The sequence below is a fragment of the Crocodylus siamensis genome, chromosome 7, assembly GCF_052110815.1.
Source record: "Crocodylus siamensis isolate JL-2025a chromosome 7, ASM5211081v1, whole genome shotgun sequence".
Lineage (NCBI taxonomy): Eukaryota > Metazoa > Chordata > Crocodylia > Crocodylidae > Crocodylus > Crocodylus siamensis.
Window position 1 is genome coordinate 86,879,412 of NC_143401.1, and position 17,306 is coordinate 86,896,717.

The following is a 17,306-nucleotide window of genomic DNA, read 5'->3' on the forward strand; positions in this document are numbered from 1 at the left end:
TGGATAGATCGCTCTAGTGCATCACATGCACTAGATGTTGAGCATAGTAAAGTGCATGCATCTTCTCCAGTTAAAGCTTGTGAAGTCAGAAGATAATTGAGCAGACACAATATTTTTTCCACACCAAAATACTTAGCAAATGATAAGTCGCTTTTTAGTGGCATTGAACTTGAAAAAATGCAGTGCCTGGAAAGCTGTTTAAATGTTTGCAGTCTGGCTAAAATGGTCAGAGGTGAACGTTGTTTGGTTCCATTCTTTCCGACCCCATTTCTCTGACTGATTTTCTCCCAGGCAGGAATGGCGAGTCCGGACAACCCTGAGCAGCTGATAATTGCCCTGGAACCGGAGGCTGCCTCCATCTACTGCAGAAAGCTCCGCCTGCACCAGATGATAGACCTGAGCAGCAGAGCCCCTGTCAACGGTTACAACCCGAGTGACACTGTTGGAGCTGGATTTACACAGGGTACCTCTTCTATTAACTGGATTCAGTCTGCTGCCTTTTGGCTGTTCTTGGTCATTAGGGCTGTCTACCTACCAGATTCTGTAGGCTATCTTCACTTTGTTGCATTATCGCAATGTGTGAGGCCAGCATTATTTTGCTCAATACAGTATTTGACATATATTTTACTTTAATTTGACAAGTTTCAGCACTGATTAAGAAACGTTAGTGCGCAGGTTCAATGTTCAGCCTTGTTGACTTCATTGGGACCTGGGGTGGGGGGGACTACCCAGGGTTTTAAGGCAGGGGCGGGCAATTGTTTCGGGCGAAGGGCCGTTTACCCAGTTTTGGCAAGCTGTTGAGGGCCGCATAGGTAGCCACGCCCCTTGACAGGTGCCCCGTCCCCTGGGCGCCATCTTGGGACCAATGTCTCAGGGCCAGCGCCGATGGGGTCCAGAGCAGGGCACAGGCTGGCAGAGGTCTGTGAAGCTGGGTTGGGCTGCACCAGCAGGGAGAGCAGGGGGCTAGAGCTCCTGCCAGCCGGGACCCTGTACTCCTGCCGCCCTGCTCTGGGCCCTGCCGGCACTGGCCCTGGGACATGGGTGTGGGCCCCATGCACCCGCTCACTGCCAATGCCCTCCCAGGCCCGCACTACAGGCAGGGGGAAGTGTGCAGCCCCGACACCCTGAAAAGAAGCCCTTCCCTTGCCCTGTGGGCTGCACTCCCTGCTGCAGCCGGTCGCAGCCCACGTGGGGCTGTCTTGAGCAGGCACAGGTGGGGCCCAGGGCAGAGAGGCAGCTGGCCCAGGTTCTGGGTAGCTGCTGACAGCTACAGAGCCCAGGCTGGGAGGCAGGGGCTTTGGGTGGGGGGCACAGGGCAGCAGGGCTGGGGGGCAAGGGGCACAAGCAGGGCATCCTGCCATGTACCCCCTGCCCTCACTCTGTTTTGAGCAGGCACAGGCAACCCCAGGCAGGCTGCGAGTGGCTGCAGCGTGGGATGCCAGGCATGGGGTGGGCAAGGGGCTGCTTTTCCCATGCTCAGCACCAGCTTGTAACCCACCCCCACTGCCAGCCTAGGCCCCACGCCGGCTCCGGGCTCGCCTGTCGGGGCTGTGCCTCAGCAGGAGCAGCTGTGGCCCCCCCCGCTTGCAGTGTCAGGCAGCGTTTGCCACTGCACTGTGCTGCCCAATGCATGAGCTCTGGGCAGGCAGCAGCAGCAGCAAACACTGCCCAGCGTGGCAAGTGGGGGTTGCCGCAGCTGCTGCCACCATGTGCAGCCCTGACGGGCGAGCCCGGAGCCGGCACAGGCCCGGGTTACAAGCTGGGGCTGAGTGCAGAAAAAGCGGCCCCTCACCCGCCCCGTGGCCGGTGCCTCGCACTGCAGCTGCTCACAGCCCATGTGGGGCTCCCTGTGTCTGCTCAAAACAAAATGAGGGCAGGGGGTACATGGCAGGGTGCCCTGCTTGTGCCTGCTCAGGACAGTCCCGTGTGGGCTGCGAGCGGCTGCAGCAGGGAGCACCAACCATGGGGCAGGGAAGGGGCTGCTTTTCTCCAGGCTCCTTCCCTGTCCGTCCCCCAACCCCGCCTTACCTGAGCTTCCCCCACTGGGGCAGCCACATAGTCCCAGGCCACAAGCCCCTGTTGGGACTTCTGGCTGGGGGGCGGGGTCAGGCAGGTCCTGCTGTTGCGGGAGCCCGCTAGGCTTCTCCTGGGTCCTACTGCCCCTGGTTCCTGTCTTTTTTGATAGGAACCAAAGACTGAGAAATAATAATTTTCTAAATTTTTTTAGGGGCCCCGCAGGCTGGATAGAATGGCCTCTCAGGCTGGATCTGGCCTGCAGGCTGTATTTTGCCCACCCCTGGTTTAAGGTGCAGTAGAGGCACAGTGTTAGCAGAACTGATTAATGTTAAGGTTTCCAAGTGCAGATAAATAGTTTGCCATTGTGAGTAAACTGATTTGCATTAAATTAGATGTCATATTAAAGTGTTGGGACTGAATTTGTAATTAGACCCTTGAAACTTCCAAAATGTTTTACTAGGAGTTGGGCAGTTGGTGAATTCTTTTGGTTCATAATAACATTGGTCAGCTTGAAGCAGCATTTGCCGATCGTTAACAAACAGTGATGTTTCATACAGATCAGCGTTCCTGTGTACAGAGAATGTAAATAGGGAAGCTCTCACTTATCCTGGTGGGGGATATGTTTGTACGTAAACTGCATACACTAGCTTTTTACTAGGTGCCACGGTGGGTTTGCTGCAGGCTGATTTACCACGCAAAGCAATTCTCTGCTGATGGAAATGGATGCAGCTGCATTCACAGCAGTGGAATCGGGGAATTCACCTCAGCAGAGAATTTGCCAACAGACTGTATTTTCCACTGCAGATCAGTAAAGGAATCGGCTAATAAACTTTTTAGAGAGATTGTGTTTCTCTCTATATTTATTGAAAGACACTTCTTTAGTGAAAATTGTGTATGCCCCAATTTGTCCCTAGAATTTCAAAAATTTATTAAAATTCAGAATCCTTTGTAATAAAATAGCAGATTTCAGCAATGTAGATGGTAATTTCACCATCTCAGAGTTTAATTATGTCTGTGCAGTTTAGAGCCCAATGGGGACTGTAAGGAGACATTTGCAAAACAAAATTTTACAGCAACTGAAAAATTATATTTTATTGTGTTTATTTTCCTCTCTGTTTCTCCTATGTCTTTAATCGTGATCCTCCCTCTCCTTTACTTGGGCTTCTTTCCTCCTGTGCTTTCTTGTCTTGTAACTGTGTGTTCCCTGAACACATCCCAACTCGCCCATTTTCTTTGGCGCTTCCAAGAGACTGCTACTGGAGCTGCCTCTCTGATTAGAGCAAGACTCCTCTCAGTCGCAGGATTCATGCTGAGTACCTGGTATGGGAATTGGGAAGGAATTTACTAGGCCTGTGGGTTGGTTGGATTGGGATTTTGTTCAGTAGCACTGCAAGTCAAAACCAGCCCCTTCAGAAATCCTGTATCAGTTGCTTTGCTCGGGGGTACCTCTTGATGGACCGGCAAGGCAGAATCCTCATTACAGTGTTTTGGCTAAAGACCTCCATAGGGCATTGAAGCCTGAGTTGCTGTGCACCACTGGGGAAGGGATTTTGGCTGCTGCAGCTAGGCTGAAGGCTGGATTGTGTCTTTGCAGCTACCCTTGCCCCCTATCTATGTTCAGGCTTGTGCAGCCATGCAGAGTGCAGCTGTTGCTGCATGTAGGACACGACCGCCTGCGTGGACTCGCCACATTCAGTCCTCCTCTGCATAGCAGGGCTGCTCCAGTTCCCGGCGAGCAGGGGAACTCCCCTTACTTAGGCTGACAGTGGATTTGTCCCTGTGAAAATATCTTATCCAACAAAAGTACTTCCTGTGGTTGGTCAGAAGGAGCCTTAAGGCAAGGCAAAATCTGTTCACAAAGTAGTGGTATTCTATTAAATTGTCAGAATTACTTTTACGGACCTCTTTCTTGCCTTAATAAGGTAAAAACTATTGTAGATTTTTAAAAAAAGGATTTAATGCAGTCAGATGTAATGAAAACAAAGCTTTGAGTGAATTAATTTGGGGTTTCAATCTAAAATTTAATAAAGGCATGGCAGGGACCCAAGAAAAGCTGAGAAGAGATCAAGAAGGAAAGCCCTTTCAACATAAACAGAGAGGAGCACTCCAAGGACCATGTTAGTGCTGTGCAGTCAAAACAAAAGTTTTGCTACTCATAGAAGTGAGAATAAATTTGCTTTAGGAGAGGAAGCCAAGTCTAGTGGTAAAGAGGAGGAGGGGTCTGGTGCCCCCTTTGGTGTCCACTGAAGTCAGCTGGAAGACTTGACGTGAGGTGTGGATCAGGCCCCAGCTGTGGATGCTGTTCTGTGTTCTGTCATTGACCGCCGTGTCTCGTGTGTGTGTGTGTGTGTGTGTGTGAGTGTGTGCTTGTGCACACGCATGTGCTCTCCAGCCTGTACAATGAAGATAAAGCTATTTGTCTCGGTCACAGAAATGCTGAGGCGTCGTTCTTTTGCCTGTCTGAGCCCCTTGGTATTGGTCAGGTGAAAGACGCTGTAGAAACAGGAAGAGTTATTAGCTACTAAAATGTAATTGGCATCTTATGGGTTATAGCTAGTTTCATATGCTATTTCTTTTCTTTAGATGACATTGTATTTTATATATCACGGTTTGCATTTCCATTCTCCTGTGTTATTTTACATAGCTGACCTTTAAGGTTATGTGAAAAATGCCCATGAAATTTATTTTGTAGGTGCCTGGCTGAGCAAGTTAGAAATAGGTTTAGATTTAGAAATTCAGGAGTAGAGACTCCTTTTTTGCTCTGTATTTTCTTAACAAACCATATTGCATATTTTAGATGTCTACATAGAAATTAATTTCCCTAAGAGAAATGAATGCTATGGCAATATGCTACTAGATTATACAGTGCTTCCTGTGTATTCCTCTGTGCTAGCAGGCGCATGTCCACAGTGGGCCCAGTCGTACAGTCTTCCATCAAGCTAAACTCTGAATGGACCCTGGTGGGAGTTTTGCCCAAGTCAGGACAGCAGGAGTAGGTCCCACTGTGTAGTTTCATAAAGCTGACAAGGAACAAGATTTTGAGAATTAATAACCAAAAGAGAGTTCTTAATCTGCTCCTGTAATTTATGTGTGAAATTCTCCTGTGTAGATTGTTCTGAAGGTCAAGCTTCTTGTTCACATGTGCCTTTCTGGCCCTAAAAATCTAGGAGATCTATAAACTAATGATTTGGGTTCGTCAGTTTGAGACTTGTTGGCGGGGGGGGGGGGAGATGCAATATACTGAATATTCCCTTCCACTTTTGAAAACTGGGACTCTTCAAAACCGCTCAAGTTGAGCAGCCCAAACCACTAGTCACTTTTAATAATCCTGGCTAAGGTATCTTCAATTCCTAGACAAACCTTAAACCAATTTTTGATTCTGTTGTTAATCAAGCGTGCCACCTAGTGGCAAAAATTTAGTTTGAAACTTTGCAAAACCAAGGGATGTCTTTCCTTTACATCACATTCTGTTCATTAAGATGTAGTAAATATATACCATAAAGCGATTTAAAACTAGATTATTATTTGGAATCCAATTATTGTAAGTAAAGAGTGGAATATCTGAAAAGTTGCTGGGGTGGGGGTCTTTCCAATACCAATTTTATAAAGTTTCTAGTTCCAATGCAGCAATTTTTGTTTATCTGTTTTGTTACTAAATGATGCATACAAAGCTCTCATCCTGCTTGCATTCACTTCCTGCGTTGTATGCTATTAGCTTATTCATGCTTTCTTATACTTAGTCATTTTCTCTCTGTCAACGACTAGCTAAGGAACACATACGTCGTAATCGGCAGAGCCGCACCTTTTTGGTGGAAAATGTCATAGGAGAGATCTGGTCCGAATTGGAGGAAGGTAGCGTCCTTTCCTGAATGAACTTTGCTCTTGCTGGTTTTATATTGCTGGCAAAAAATGCATTTCCTGCAAATTTGCTGTGCCCTTTTAGCATTCTCCAAGTAATTGTAATTGAAGGAACACGCAAGTGCATGCACTGCTCCTAGTCTGCAAGGCTGAGTTACCACTTTGCATGCTACAGAAAAATAGATTTTATTAAGGAAATGGGTTAATCAAGGAATCGAGGCTTTTCAGAATACAAGCCAGAGCCCAGTGTGCTCAGAATAGACTGTATAAATGAACTGGCCTATTTTTCTACTAACCCAAAGGAATGTACTCAGGTGGCATGCACAATTCCACCTATCCTGAAGTCGCATTCTTCCCATGTCGCTGCTTAAACATGTAGCACATTCAGCATGCAAGCTTCACATGTGTTATCACTGCCAATTATATCGCTATGAACTACTGATTATCAAGCCGTCAGTGCAGATGTTCATGTGCTTCTAGTCATGATGACGTTGTTGCCCACAAGAACCTTAAGTAGCATTAGACTGTTGTATTTACACTGGTGCAAGTGATGCATGCTTGTTCCTGTTGCCAAATAGGTGACCGTTACATAGTGGTTGACAGTGGAGGAGGCACAGTGGATCTGACTGTCCATCAGATCAGGCTACCTGAAGGACACTTGAAGGAACTGTACAAGGCAACTGGTAAAATTACATGCTTCACAACTCACTTCCCTTGTGAAATATTATGACCTTTTATCCTAACTGGCAATAATGATGCTGTGCTGCTTTATTATCTACATAGATTAATTAATAATTCTTTCTCTGTTACGGCCAGCGTTTAAAGAGTTCTTGTTATTTTCAGGTTAAATTATTTTATGTTTAAATTTGCTTTGAGAAAAATTAATCCTCCTTTGTGAAGATAAGAAACCACGCCAGACCCTTCCTCATCTCTTGTTGAGCCACAGCATGGTTCTGCCTTCCATCGCTAACCCTGGAGCAGTTTATTTCCCATTTAAACTTCATGGTCATCTCTAAGCCTAGGTGACCTGGATACCTGCTTTTAGTAGTCGCTGTATCTTATAATCAAGATGGACACCATCATTATGTTCTTTCTGTTTCTAACAATGTATTTAGCATCTGTTTAGTAGCAACAGTGTGATCTGCATAGGTATGTGAAGAACTTGTGTTCTACTGGACAATGCTGATTGTTAACCATATGTTTTGTTTGCAACACAGGTGGGCCGCATGGTTCTTTAGGCGTGGACTACGAGTTTGAGAAACTCCTTTGTAAAATATTTGGAGAGGATTTTATTGAACAATTTAAGATCAAGCGCCCTGCTGCCTGGGTAGATCTGATGATAGCCTTTGAGTCTCGTAAAAGGGCAGCAGCCCCAGACAGGACCAATCCATTGAATATCACATTGCCATTTTCCTTCATTGACTATTATAAGAAATTTCGAGGTCACAGCGTAGAACATGCCTTAAGGAAAAGCAAGTAAGTATATAGTTGCAAAATTAACCACTCGGTACTGCAAGGAATAATAATTTAAAAATACTAATTACATGTAGATGAATTGATCACAGGGAAAATGTAATGTAATGGTAGAAAAAAATCATACTGCCCCATGTGCAGTTACCAGAATGGAAAGTTACAGCCCTTTTTAATTTTTTTCTCCAGAAGGCTTTCATTCTACCAAAGTTTGCTGATTCTGATCTGCATTACTCATACTCCTGTATGTGATGACTTTTTCAGATTCCACACTAAGACTTTTCTGATGATTTTAGATTTTAATACTAAATTATTTTTCTAAATCAAATCATTTTTAAGCCCCACCACAGCAGTATTATTTTGTTGCTTATTTGTTTAAACCTGAGTTCCATTTTGCCAAGGGCTAGATCCAGTAAAGGGCTTTCACACCCCAATGTTAGGGGAAATAGTACCCAACTTAGGTGGCTAGCTCCTGGGTTGAATGTGGAACCTTGTGTTGGGCACCTAGGTTCTCTGTACAGCACCGAAGGGATGCAACCCAGAACAGCTACCAGGCTTAGCAGGGAGCTATCAAAAGGCAGCAAGCAAAGCATACTGTTGTGTAGAGCAGGGAAGCACTGTGGACAGAGCAGCCCTAACATCCCGTCCCTCAGGCACCTCATTCAAGATTGCATCTCTTGCCTATGATCTCCTGCTGATTGTAGTGCTTAATCTCTTTTTTCAAAGAACTGGTTAGTCTCATTCTTTTCTCTTAGCATGATGCTGGGGGTACCCTCCTCCCCTCACTGCTTTTTCTGTAACAACTAGGGCTGTACAAAACTTCAGGTGCTGATTCGATTCAGAGGAATTTGGCCTGATACGGCAGCCAAATCTCCAAATCCAAATTGAATCAGAAGACCAATAAAAAGTTCCAAATTGATTTGAAGCTCTGCAAATCAGTTCGGAGCACTCTGGTGATTCAGGCAGTCCCTGCTTGCTGCCGCAGGGAGCTGGACCTGAACTCCGTGCTGATAAGTAGAGGGTGGAGAAGTGGGGGCTGGAGGAGAGGGGAGGGGACCATAGGGACCCCCACCAGGCCCCATCCCCTACCTGCTCCGCCAGCCCCTCTGAGCACCCCCCAACCCCTGCCCACTATCCCAGCCCCCCCATGGCTGCCCTGCCCACCCCAGAAGTGGCCTCGGGGCTTCTGGGGGCTTGTGGCAGAGCCCCCCATGCAGTGGGGGGCACTGGGGATTACCCCTTTGCCTGGCAGGAGCCAGTGAGTGCAGGGCTTTTTTTTTTTTTTTTTTTTTTTTTTTAAGAGCCAGGAGCTGGGGCCAGGCAGGGCAGCCATTAACGGGGCTGGAAAAGCGGGCGGGGGATGGGGCCTGTCTGATTCAGAGATTTGGCCAATTTGGCAACAGCCAAATCTCCAAATCAGATTTGGCCAAATCAGTTTGGGACAGTGATTCAAATCACCGAATTGAGTCACTGTCCCCCAGAATGGCTGAATCTGAAATGAATACTAGCCACTTTGCATATGCCTAGTAACCAATGCTTAGCGCATTTTGATGAGCAGTGGAAAATCCAGGTGTAATTCTCCTGAGGGGCTTTGAACATGCATCTTCTACTGCCCAAGAGAGTGTCCTAACCACCAGCAGTAGGCTACTTTAGGCAGAATAGTGCTCCATCCCTCCTACTGAAACTGGGCAGTAAAGAGTGCATTCACTGGGCCAGAAAGACAGCACAAGAGGGAGCCTTGACTTTGTAACTTAGTGTTCAGGGCATCTCCCTAGGAAGCAGAGATGACCTGGATCTTGCTTCCTAGGGCCCAGGGCAAATCAGCCCGTACGGGACCCCACGTCCACTCTGATCCCATGCACCCAGGACCCGAAGAAGCTGCCACCGTCATCGGCAGCAGCAGATTTGGTGGGGGTGCCGAGTGGCTGGACATGAAGCTGGTGGCAGTGGCACAGAGTCACCACAGCCACTCCACCCAGCTCCTCAGAGCCCGGGATGGTTACCCCAAGTCACATCCTCCTAGGGACGGCCCTGTTAGCAGGGCAGTACCAGGGGAAAGAAAGCAACTTACAAAGGTGACACTTAAAAATACATCAGTGAGAAGGATAACATTTACTGAGCTGTAACCAGCTCATGCAAGTGAGTCAGAAATACAATTAACTCACTCTTGTATTGATTTAACAAACATTTTCTGGGCATCCTGCCTACACCTCACAAGTTACTCCAAGAACAGAATTGCCTTCTATGCCAGCCTGATGTTGTTTGCATCTGTAGATCTCCTGGGCCCATTTTATTTTTCTTGTATGCTTGCAGTGGCATCAAGGTTGGCTGCTACTGTTACTGAAATACTAAAATAGTCACATTTTTGGGGGGTTGCATTAACATGAATCCGGATGAGCAGACTGGATAGAAAACAGACTCGGGAGGCAGCTGAATGTTAGGGATGCTGCAAGGAGGCGGCAAGGAACATCACTGGTAAACAGAAGGCAAAAAATACATTCTTCCTGCTAATTGTTACACTGCAATAGGAAAGCAGACTCAGTGTGCTGTGGGCAGGCTGATGTTGTAATCTGAATTTCTGATGAAGTCATGTTATGGCACTGCATTTCACGGTTTGCTGTTAAAATGAAAACTACCTTCCTTTTTTTGCAGCGTGGATTTTGTGAAATGGTCTTCTCAAGGAATGCTAAGGATGAGTCCAGATGCCATGAATGCCCTTTTCAAACCTACAATTGACCAGATTGTTCAACATCTTAGTACGTATCAAGGTGCAATTGTTTCTTGATTGGGTTGAGACTGCGGCCTAGATTATTTAAACACCCACCTATACTAGCCTAATAAGTGGGAATTAGGCTTAATAGGGTGGTGAGTCCCACCTAGCATGCCACAAATGGTGGCAAGGAATTCAGTTTCCGAAGATGCCTGGGAAGGGTTGCTTGAAGTCAGGTAACATCTTTAATCGATACTTTTTTAGCTGTTCTGTAGCTGCGGCCATGTCCACAAGTTAATTAATGCGCTTTAGATGCTGCACATTTAGTTTAGTACTTCCTTAATAAAGTAATGACTGAATGTGCAGTACCTAAAGTTACTGCACAGTAGCACCAGCGTATTAACCTAATAACACTGTGCAGTAGGCTATTAGCATGGTTTGTGCTGTGACACACTACTGCCCAGTGTTATTAGGCTAATGCACAGTAAGCATCCCACGTAGATGCGCCCAGTATTTATTATTCACTTGAGTTTTCACAAATACAAAGCGTTAGAGGACTGAAATGTACCGATTACCCCAGTTCCTCATTTTTTTATTTTTTTTTTTGGCTCAGAAAGTATACAAATTACAAATTAATGGCAGGAAGATTAAAAAAAACTTATTAGGACAGTACAGGACTGTCCTTTCAATGTATTCTTTATTGCTTTGCCCAGTATTTAAATTCTCAGTTAAATATGCTTGAACCCAGTGGGATATAATATATAAAGTATAAGCATAAGAACATTTTTCTATTACTAAGCACTGTGTAGGCTGTATATTTGGGGCGTAGTATCCAATTTGATCATCCTATATGAAAAAATAGTTAATTTAGAAATGGCATAGCATAAGGCAGCTAATACAAAGTAGTTTATGTGCAAGTAAAAGGGGAGAAAACTAAAATTATATAGCCTTGACAGGTAAGTGAGGCAACGTGACTGAAGTATGTAAACTAGCTGGGTGATGATAAAATTAGACTACCTGAAATTTATAGCAAGGCCAGACCTGGGGAGGTTACATCTGTAAGAATTTAAGGAAGCACTGTTTTTCAGCTGGAATGCCTGTCAGTTGAGATTCTGGGGTCAGGAATAGTAATATTATTTAAAATGGGGTGATTGTGTAGAATTCAATAAAAAAGGCTCTTATTGGGGATACCTGGCTGCTATTTTGCGTGTCAGGAGAGTAGGAGGAAGATTTTTACCTGGTAGTTTCCTGCCTGTGGATTGTTTTGCACAGGAATGCAAAGCCAGCTTTCGAATGCATATATGCTTTAAACATTTCTTTTGTTTTGAGTGATATTCCCTGTTCAGGGACATATTCCCCGTTGGGGGCAATCGCGCATGACCGTGGAGCAGTTCAGAATGGACTCTGTTTCTCTGTCTAGGCAATGTCTTTGAAAAGCCAGAAGTGACCAGTGTCAAGTTTCTGTTCCTGGTGGGGGGATTTGCGGAGTCCCCCTTACTTCAACAAGCTGTCCAAACTGCTTTCGGTTCCAAGTGCCGTGTCATCATTCCTCAGGATGTAGGGCTCACTATCCTCAAGGGAGCAGTCCTCTTTGGCCTAGACCCTGCTGTCATCAAAGTGCGCCGTTCCCCTCTGACTTACGGAGTTGGCGTTCTCAACCGGTTTGTGGAAGGAAAGCACCCTCAAGAGAAGCTGCTGGTTAAAGACGGCACACGCTGGTGCACTGATGTCTTTGACAAATTTATCTCTGCTGACCAATCTGTTGCTCTCGGAGAAACTGTGACACGCAGTTACACGCCTGCCAAACCTTCCCAGTTGGTAATAGTGATCAATATCTACAGCTCCGAACAAGATAACGTTAGTTTCATCAGTGAATCTGGAGTCAAAAAGTGCGGCACTCTTCGTCTGGATCTCACAGGAACTGATATCTCTGTGCCAAATCGGAGGGAGATCAAAACGCTCATGCAGTTTGGGGACACTGAGATCAAAGCCATGGCCATTGATGTTGCCACCTCTAAAAGTGTCAAAGTTGGTATTGATTTCTTAAATTACTAACCATCCTTTCATACCCTGCAGCCAATCTGTGACACTATTATTTCACTATTCCATTTTTTGACTTTCATATATAACACTTGAATTTCAGCAGGCTGAGAACAGCCAAGAGGTGGGGATAGATCAGTGGGGGTTTTTTGTTTTGGGGAGCGGTTTGCCCTTGAATGAGCTAAAATGGATTTTGAAAGGCTCCCAAGTGATTTACAAGCACATATCCTATTGGATGTAAATGTTCCTAAGTCACTAGAGATTAAAATCCTGTCCTAATTAAACAGTATGAGCTGTCAGGTGCTAAAGGATTAAACTGAATATTCCAAACTGATTACCAGGGTTGTTATGGAGATCAATTATTTGAAGAGTGCAGTCTTAACAATAAAACAAATTCTTAGCTTGCAGCTTTCTTTTAGCAAGTATTTTCAGCCTGTAGGCCGAAGGTAAGGTTCCTGAATCCATAGTTAAGCATATGAAGAAAAGTGGGCAACTTTTAAAGGTACTGACTACCTGCAGTTCCCACCGACTTCATTGCAAATGATGGTGAGTGCTTGGCCGTTCTGAGAGCTAGGTCTTTTTATTTTGGGTTCCCACTATAAAATGGATTTAGGGGGGTCTAACATTATGTAGTCAAGTTCGAAAATGTTGGCCTTTCAGAAGGCCAACTACTGCTACTGTTTATCCAGGCTCCACATTTCCTATTTCTTTGATAACAATGAAACTTGCCATTTCAGGGTCTTTCTATTTATATTTATTAGAGCAATCTGAAGGCTGACTGCATTTCCTTTTATAGTTAATGTCCTATTGATTTTTTTTTTTTTTTTTTTTGGAAACGTGCTCATTTGTGGACTTTTGTGGAAGATTACTTGAGCGAAAAGGGGGACAGTTTTCTAAGCTCAAAATTGTTACTTTAAAATTATTAACACAAGCTTCTGTTGAAGAAAATATATTTAGAGGGTGTGCCGAACAAAATGATGAGGCAGACAGAGGAGAAAGACGCCAAGCCAGCAGTGGACATCAGCAGATACTACTCATAGTCTGATCAGGGTCTCACATCTCTAATGCAAGTGAAGTACAGTACTAGTTCTGGTGTCACTTTGCTTTCCACATTGTATGTTTTCCTGAGAGAGCTCCCACATTTGCACGCTGGGAGCAACACCTCCAGGGCAATTGGTCACTTCTGCAATTCTTCAACTGTACCAGCAATGAACTAGGAATTTCAGATTGCAATCCAAATCCCCATCCCAGTTTAAGAGTTTGGAGAAATCTGTAGTATTGGGTGAAAACTACAGACCATTTAGCATTTTGTTTTTTAAACAAGGCTGCCATTTCACCTGCTGGAATTCATTATACTTTCCAGACATTGAAAAAGTAATTTTTTCACCAACCCCTCTTCTTTTAACCCAGCATGGGTTAATACTATATAAACCGTTGTTGCAATTGTTTGAGAATGGAACCTTTCTCAATCACTTCAATAATCCTGCACCACTTACCTGAGCACATTAAACTTAACTGGAAGTTTTGCCCGAGTAATAAGTGCTGGATTGGATCCATGTATTTTGCCCTTGAATTCTTTGCAACTCTTGCAGAATTCCCTAAATATGATGTGAAAAAACCATTATACTGAATTAAATATAAAAAAGGGACTGGAGAATGCTAGTCACATTACCTGGCTGGATACTTCTTATATAATTACAAAGTGTGCTTGCTAGCATTCTGTTTCCTGCTGCCTGCTATGCTTAAAGAGCTAAATATTAGATTTTGTGCGTGTGTGTGTGCGTGTGTTGCCTTCCACGGTTTACAAACAAGAGAAACTTTAAGATGAGTTATGAACAATATAATTTTATGTATATACAATATTTAAATATTGTACAGACTCTTTCTTTCTACAGTGCTATTTTCTTGTATAAAAATGCTCTTTGCCTCTGTTGATTTCATTCAGCTGTTAATTTTAAATAACGTAGTTTCTCAATCAGCTTCCGTAATTATAGGCTTTTAAAGATGGCAAGATATGAAATGTAAAAGGCTGATCTTATAATAATGGGAAAGAAATGCTGGTGTGTCAGAATACAGCATTCGGTCTGCAGTGCGAGTCATACCAGTTGAGCGTGCGGTACAGACACGCTAGTCTGTTCCTGGGATTTTTGTTTCCTTTTTTCATAACCATTTTGAGCAGTTCATCATAATAATGGGTGAATTCTCCTGTAAAATATGTGAACATTGAGCACTTCTGCTCTGGGCATTTAGATATTTTGATGGCTCCTTACCTGGCCTTCTCCTCCGTAAGTAGATAACACTCATGTCCAAGTGCTGGCAGTTCATGTTAGCTGGGGAATTGACCCCAAGACTTTCTGATGGTGCCAAAATACAATTTACAAAAAGAAAAGCAGGTTTTACTTGCTTGGCATCCTGCATTAATCCACATGGGTCTGATTCTCCATGGACTTGTACCCTGAGCAGCTCCTCTGAGGTTAAAGATTTTATGTGGCCTTTCAGTGCTGCATTTAGCCTCGTGGCTTTTTCTGCTACATGCCTGTGACACCCACTCAGTGGAGTGCCACAGGGTTGAAATTTGGCCCAGTATTTAAGTGTCATGTTTTTTCAGCCTGCCTGCAATGAACAAAGGTAGCTTGTGTGTCATCAGAAATGTAGCACTGGACTGGCAGTGATTCTTAGCAATTTTTATACTCACCTCTTAAAAGTCAGACTTGTGCTCAGCTTTTTGTTGCCTAATGGACTCCAGTGTAGTTGCTATAAAATTAGAATTTGTAATTTTTCATCCACTATCCTCTTTCAATCTGAAAGGAGCACTGTTAAACTTATTTTTGCAGCTGTGGGGACTGCAGAGGAAACTCCCACCCACTCCTTATATTTTCCCTCCCCCTCCCCCCCCCAAAACAAAAGATAGAAAATCTATTTTTTCTGTTTAATGGGAACTCTTAGAATTAGAAGACTGTTACACAATGTGCTGTATAGTTTATAGGCCTTTGAAACAACATAAAACTAAGTGGCATGTAGCGGTCCACTTGGACACCACAAGTTGAACCATTTTGTTAGGATGGTAAAATTAATATTAAATTTAATGGAAGCAGATGTTTCAAATTCAGTTGTTGCTAGAATAGATATTCAGGTGTATTCTGTAGGATGTTCCCTCAGACGTGTTTATCAATAGGAATTTCAGATGATATTGTACAGGGACATACCCTGCAGCAGTCCTTAGGCAAAACTTCAACTTCAAGGGAGCTTTGCCTGAGTAAGAATTTGCAGGTTTGGTCCAAAGTTGCATAGTTCTAGTTAGCAGCTAGTGGGGGTTGAAGCTGGTAAATGTGCAATGATGGCTAGGACAGTAAACACTGGTATTCTCATACCAGTTTTTATATACAGGAGATTTAATGCATTATTATGAGAGAGCCTAGTTACATAATGCAGAGATTTAATAGCTGAGATATGCTGCATATTTATACTATCAAGTGGCTTGAGCGGATGAATAGTATAAAAGTTGTTGGGCATAATGTCACAATACTCACCTGCTTGGAATATTCCTAAACTATATTATAAAACCATTGTGGTCTTGTTCACCTCTGTGCAAGAGAAACTCAAATTTCACTGGCCCTTGGAGCAGTTCACAATTTGTCAGGATTGTATCTGAATACTCTTGTGTCTTCAAAGATGTCAAATAAAATACAATACACCTCTGGATTATGTGTTACACTGTTTTATTATTACAGTTCATTGGGGCTTTTTACATGGACTTAGTTCTAAAAATGCTCAGGCTGCCTTTTTTTATAATGTGCTTTTTTAACATATAGTATATATATAGGAATGCACTACTTCTGCTCTTGATTATTTCTTAATATGTGTATTAGAGCAAAGGCAGCCAAACTACATATGCTGTAGATTATTAGGAGGCCTGCATGGATTGCTTCACTCCTAAGTATATTGCTGAGGCTAAAATTGCTTTCAGATACTATAGTTGCCAAAAAATTGGATTATGTTATTTTATATACAGCAAAGATACTACGAACAATGCGAAAGAGCTGGGAAATCACTGGCCGTGCAACTGAAGGAGCAACAGGTAGGCATCGTAAGGCATTAATTAAAAATCCTCAAGATACTAATTTGAGGTTGCCTCAAACCTCAGAATCCGTATCAGGATTATAAAGAGCTCCACATTCAGTGGCTGTGTGTATGTATTTATACTTGTACCCAAGTTCAGGGGCCAGAGGGTTTGTTTCGACCATTGTTGTGTCCTTTTACAAATCTGTTTCAGTCACTGATCTTAAATTCAGGCATCCTGAATTTTAAGTCTATTATTTAGCTGAGTCTTATGACCCAACAATGTATTCAGAATACTATATTTCTGTGCACTGAACTGAGCTGCTTGCTGCCCCTGCAAAAAAATTGGGAATGTTAATGTTTACACAAGTTGCCAAAAAGGAGTAAAAACATCCATAACCGAAGCAAAGATCCAGGCTGAGATTCTGGTTTAGATCGAAGCTGCGACTGGATGTGATGAAGAAGGGAAACTGCAGGTAACTCCGCAGCTTTCTTACTAAATGCCAGTCCTAGTGTGATCTCAATCCCGGGCACCTCTTTTTATCTCTCAGCTTGCCCCATCATACCCATGCCTCCTAATCTTGAAGGGTGGGATGCAGCTTGCTTTCAGTACACCATGGAAAGTGAAGTGCAGATAGTAAGCTCCGTCTACAGAAAATAATTGGAGTCCAATGGCCCGCAGTCTTCAACTCTAGTGAGGCACCACACTGGTCAGTAAAACAGATTAATATTGAATTGACCTGAAATAAGACATTTAGATTTTGTTCAACAAAATGAAGCATCTCAATATGAGTCAACCTAATGGAAAATTTAAACATTTTTGACATGGAAAGCATGTCTTTTGTGCAACGTTCATGTTCTATTTGGGGAGGGGGGAACATTTGGATGAACACTTCATGACGAATGGCAATAAACATTTATTCGGCTTGAATTTTACCTGAATGCAAGGAGCTTGACAATTGTCCTATTTTTTTGTTTTAGCCATGTTTTACCATTTTAGAACTTCACTGATTTAACTGGAAAACACAAAAATGTTGTAAAATGTGGAGCCAAAAACATTTTTGGCTAATTATTAAATGATTCTGTCCCACACCTCAGTGACAGAGGCCGGGTAGGGCCTGACATGGATCAGATAACAGAAATCTTTAAGATA

General features: G+C 43.7%; 1 protein-coding gene across 2 annotated transcripts in view; it reads left to right on the forward strand.

The window, feature by feature from the left end:
- The window catches only part of HSPA12A (heat shock protein family A (Hsp70) member 12A), an 81,558-nt gene extending 65,764 nt beyond the window's left edge, over positions 1–15,794 (forward strand). Inside the window, exons 7-12 of one of the 2 annotated variants that reach the window (XM_090057820.1) lie at positions 292–463; positions 5,782–5,868; positions 6,453–6,557; positions 7,092–7,350; positions 9,997–10,100; positions 11,475–15,794. In XM_090057820.1, the coding sequence (XP_089913946.1) occupies positions 292–463; positions 5,782–5,868; positions 6,453–6,557; positions 7,092–7,350; positions 9,997–10,100; positions 11,475–12,109 (1,362 nt within the window). In that variant the 3' untranslated portion in view covers positions 12,110–15,794. The remainder of the gene's footprint in view (positions 1–291; positions 464–5,781; positions 5,869–6,452; positions 6,558–7,091; positions 7,351–9,996; positions 10,101–11,474) is intronic. The other variant, XM_090057821.1, reaches the window with a different exon arrangement.
- The last annotated feature ends 1,512 nt before the right edge of the window (positions 15,795–17,306 follow it).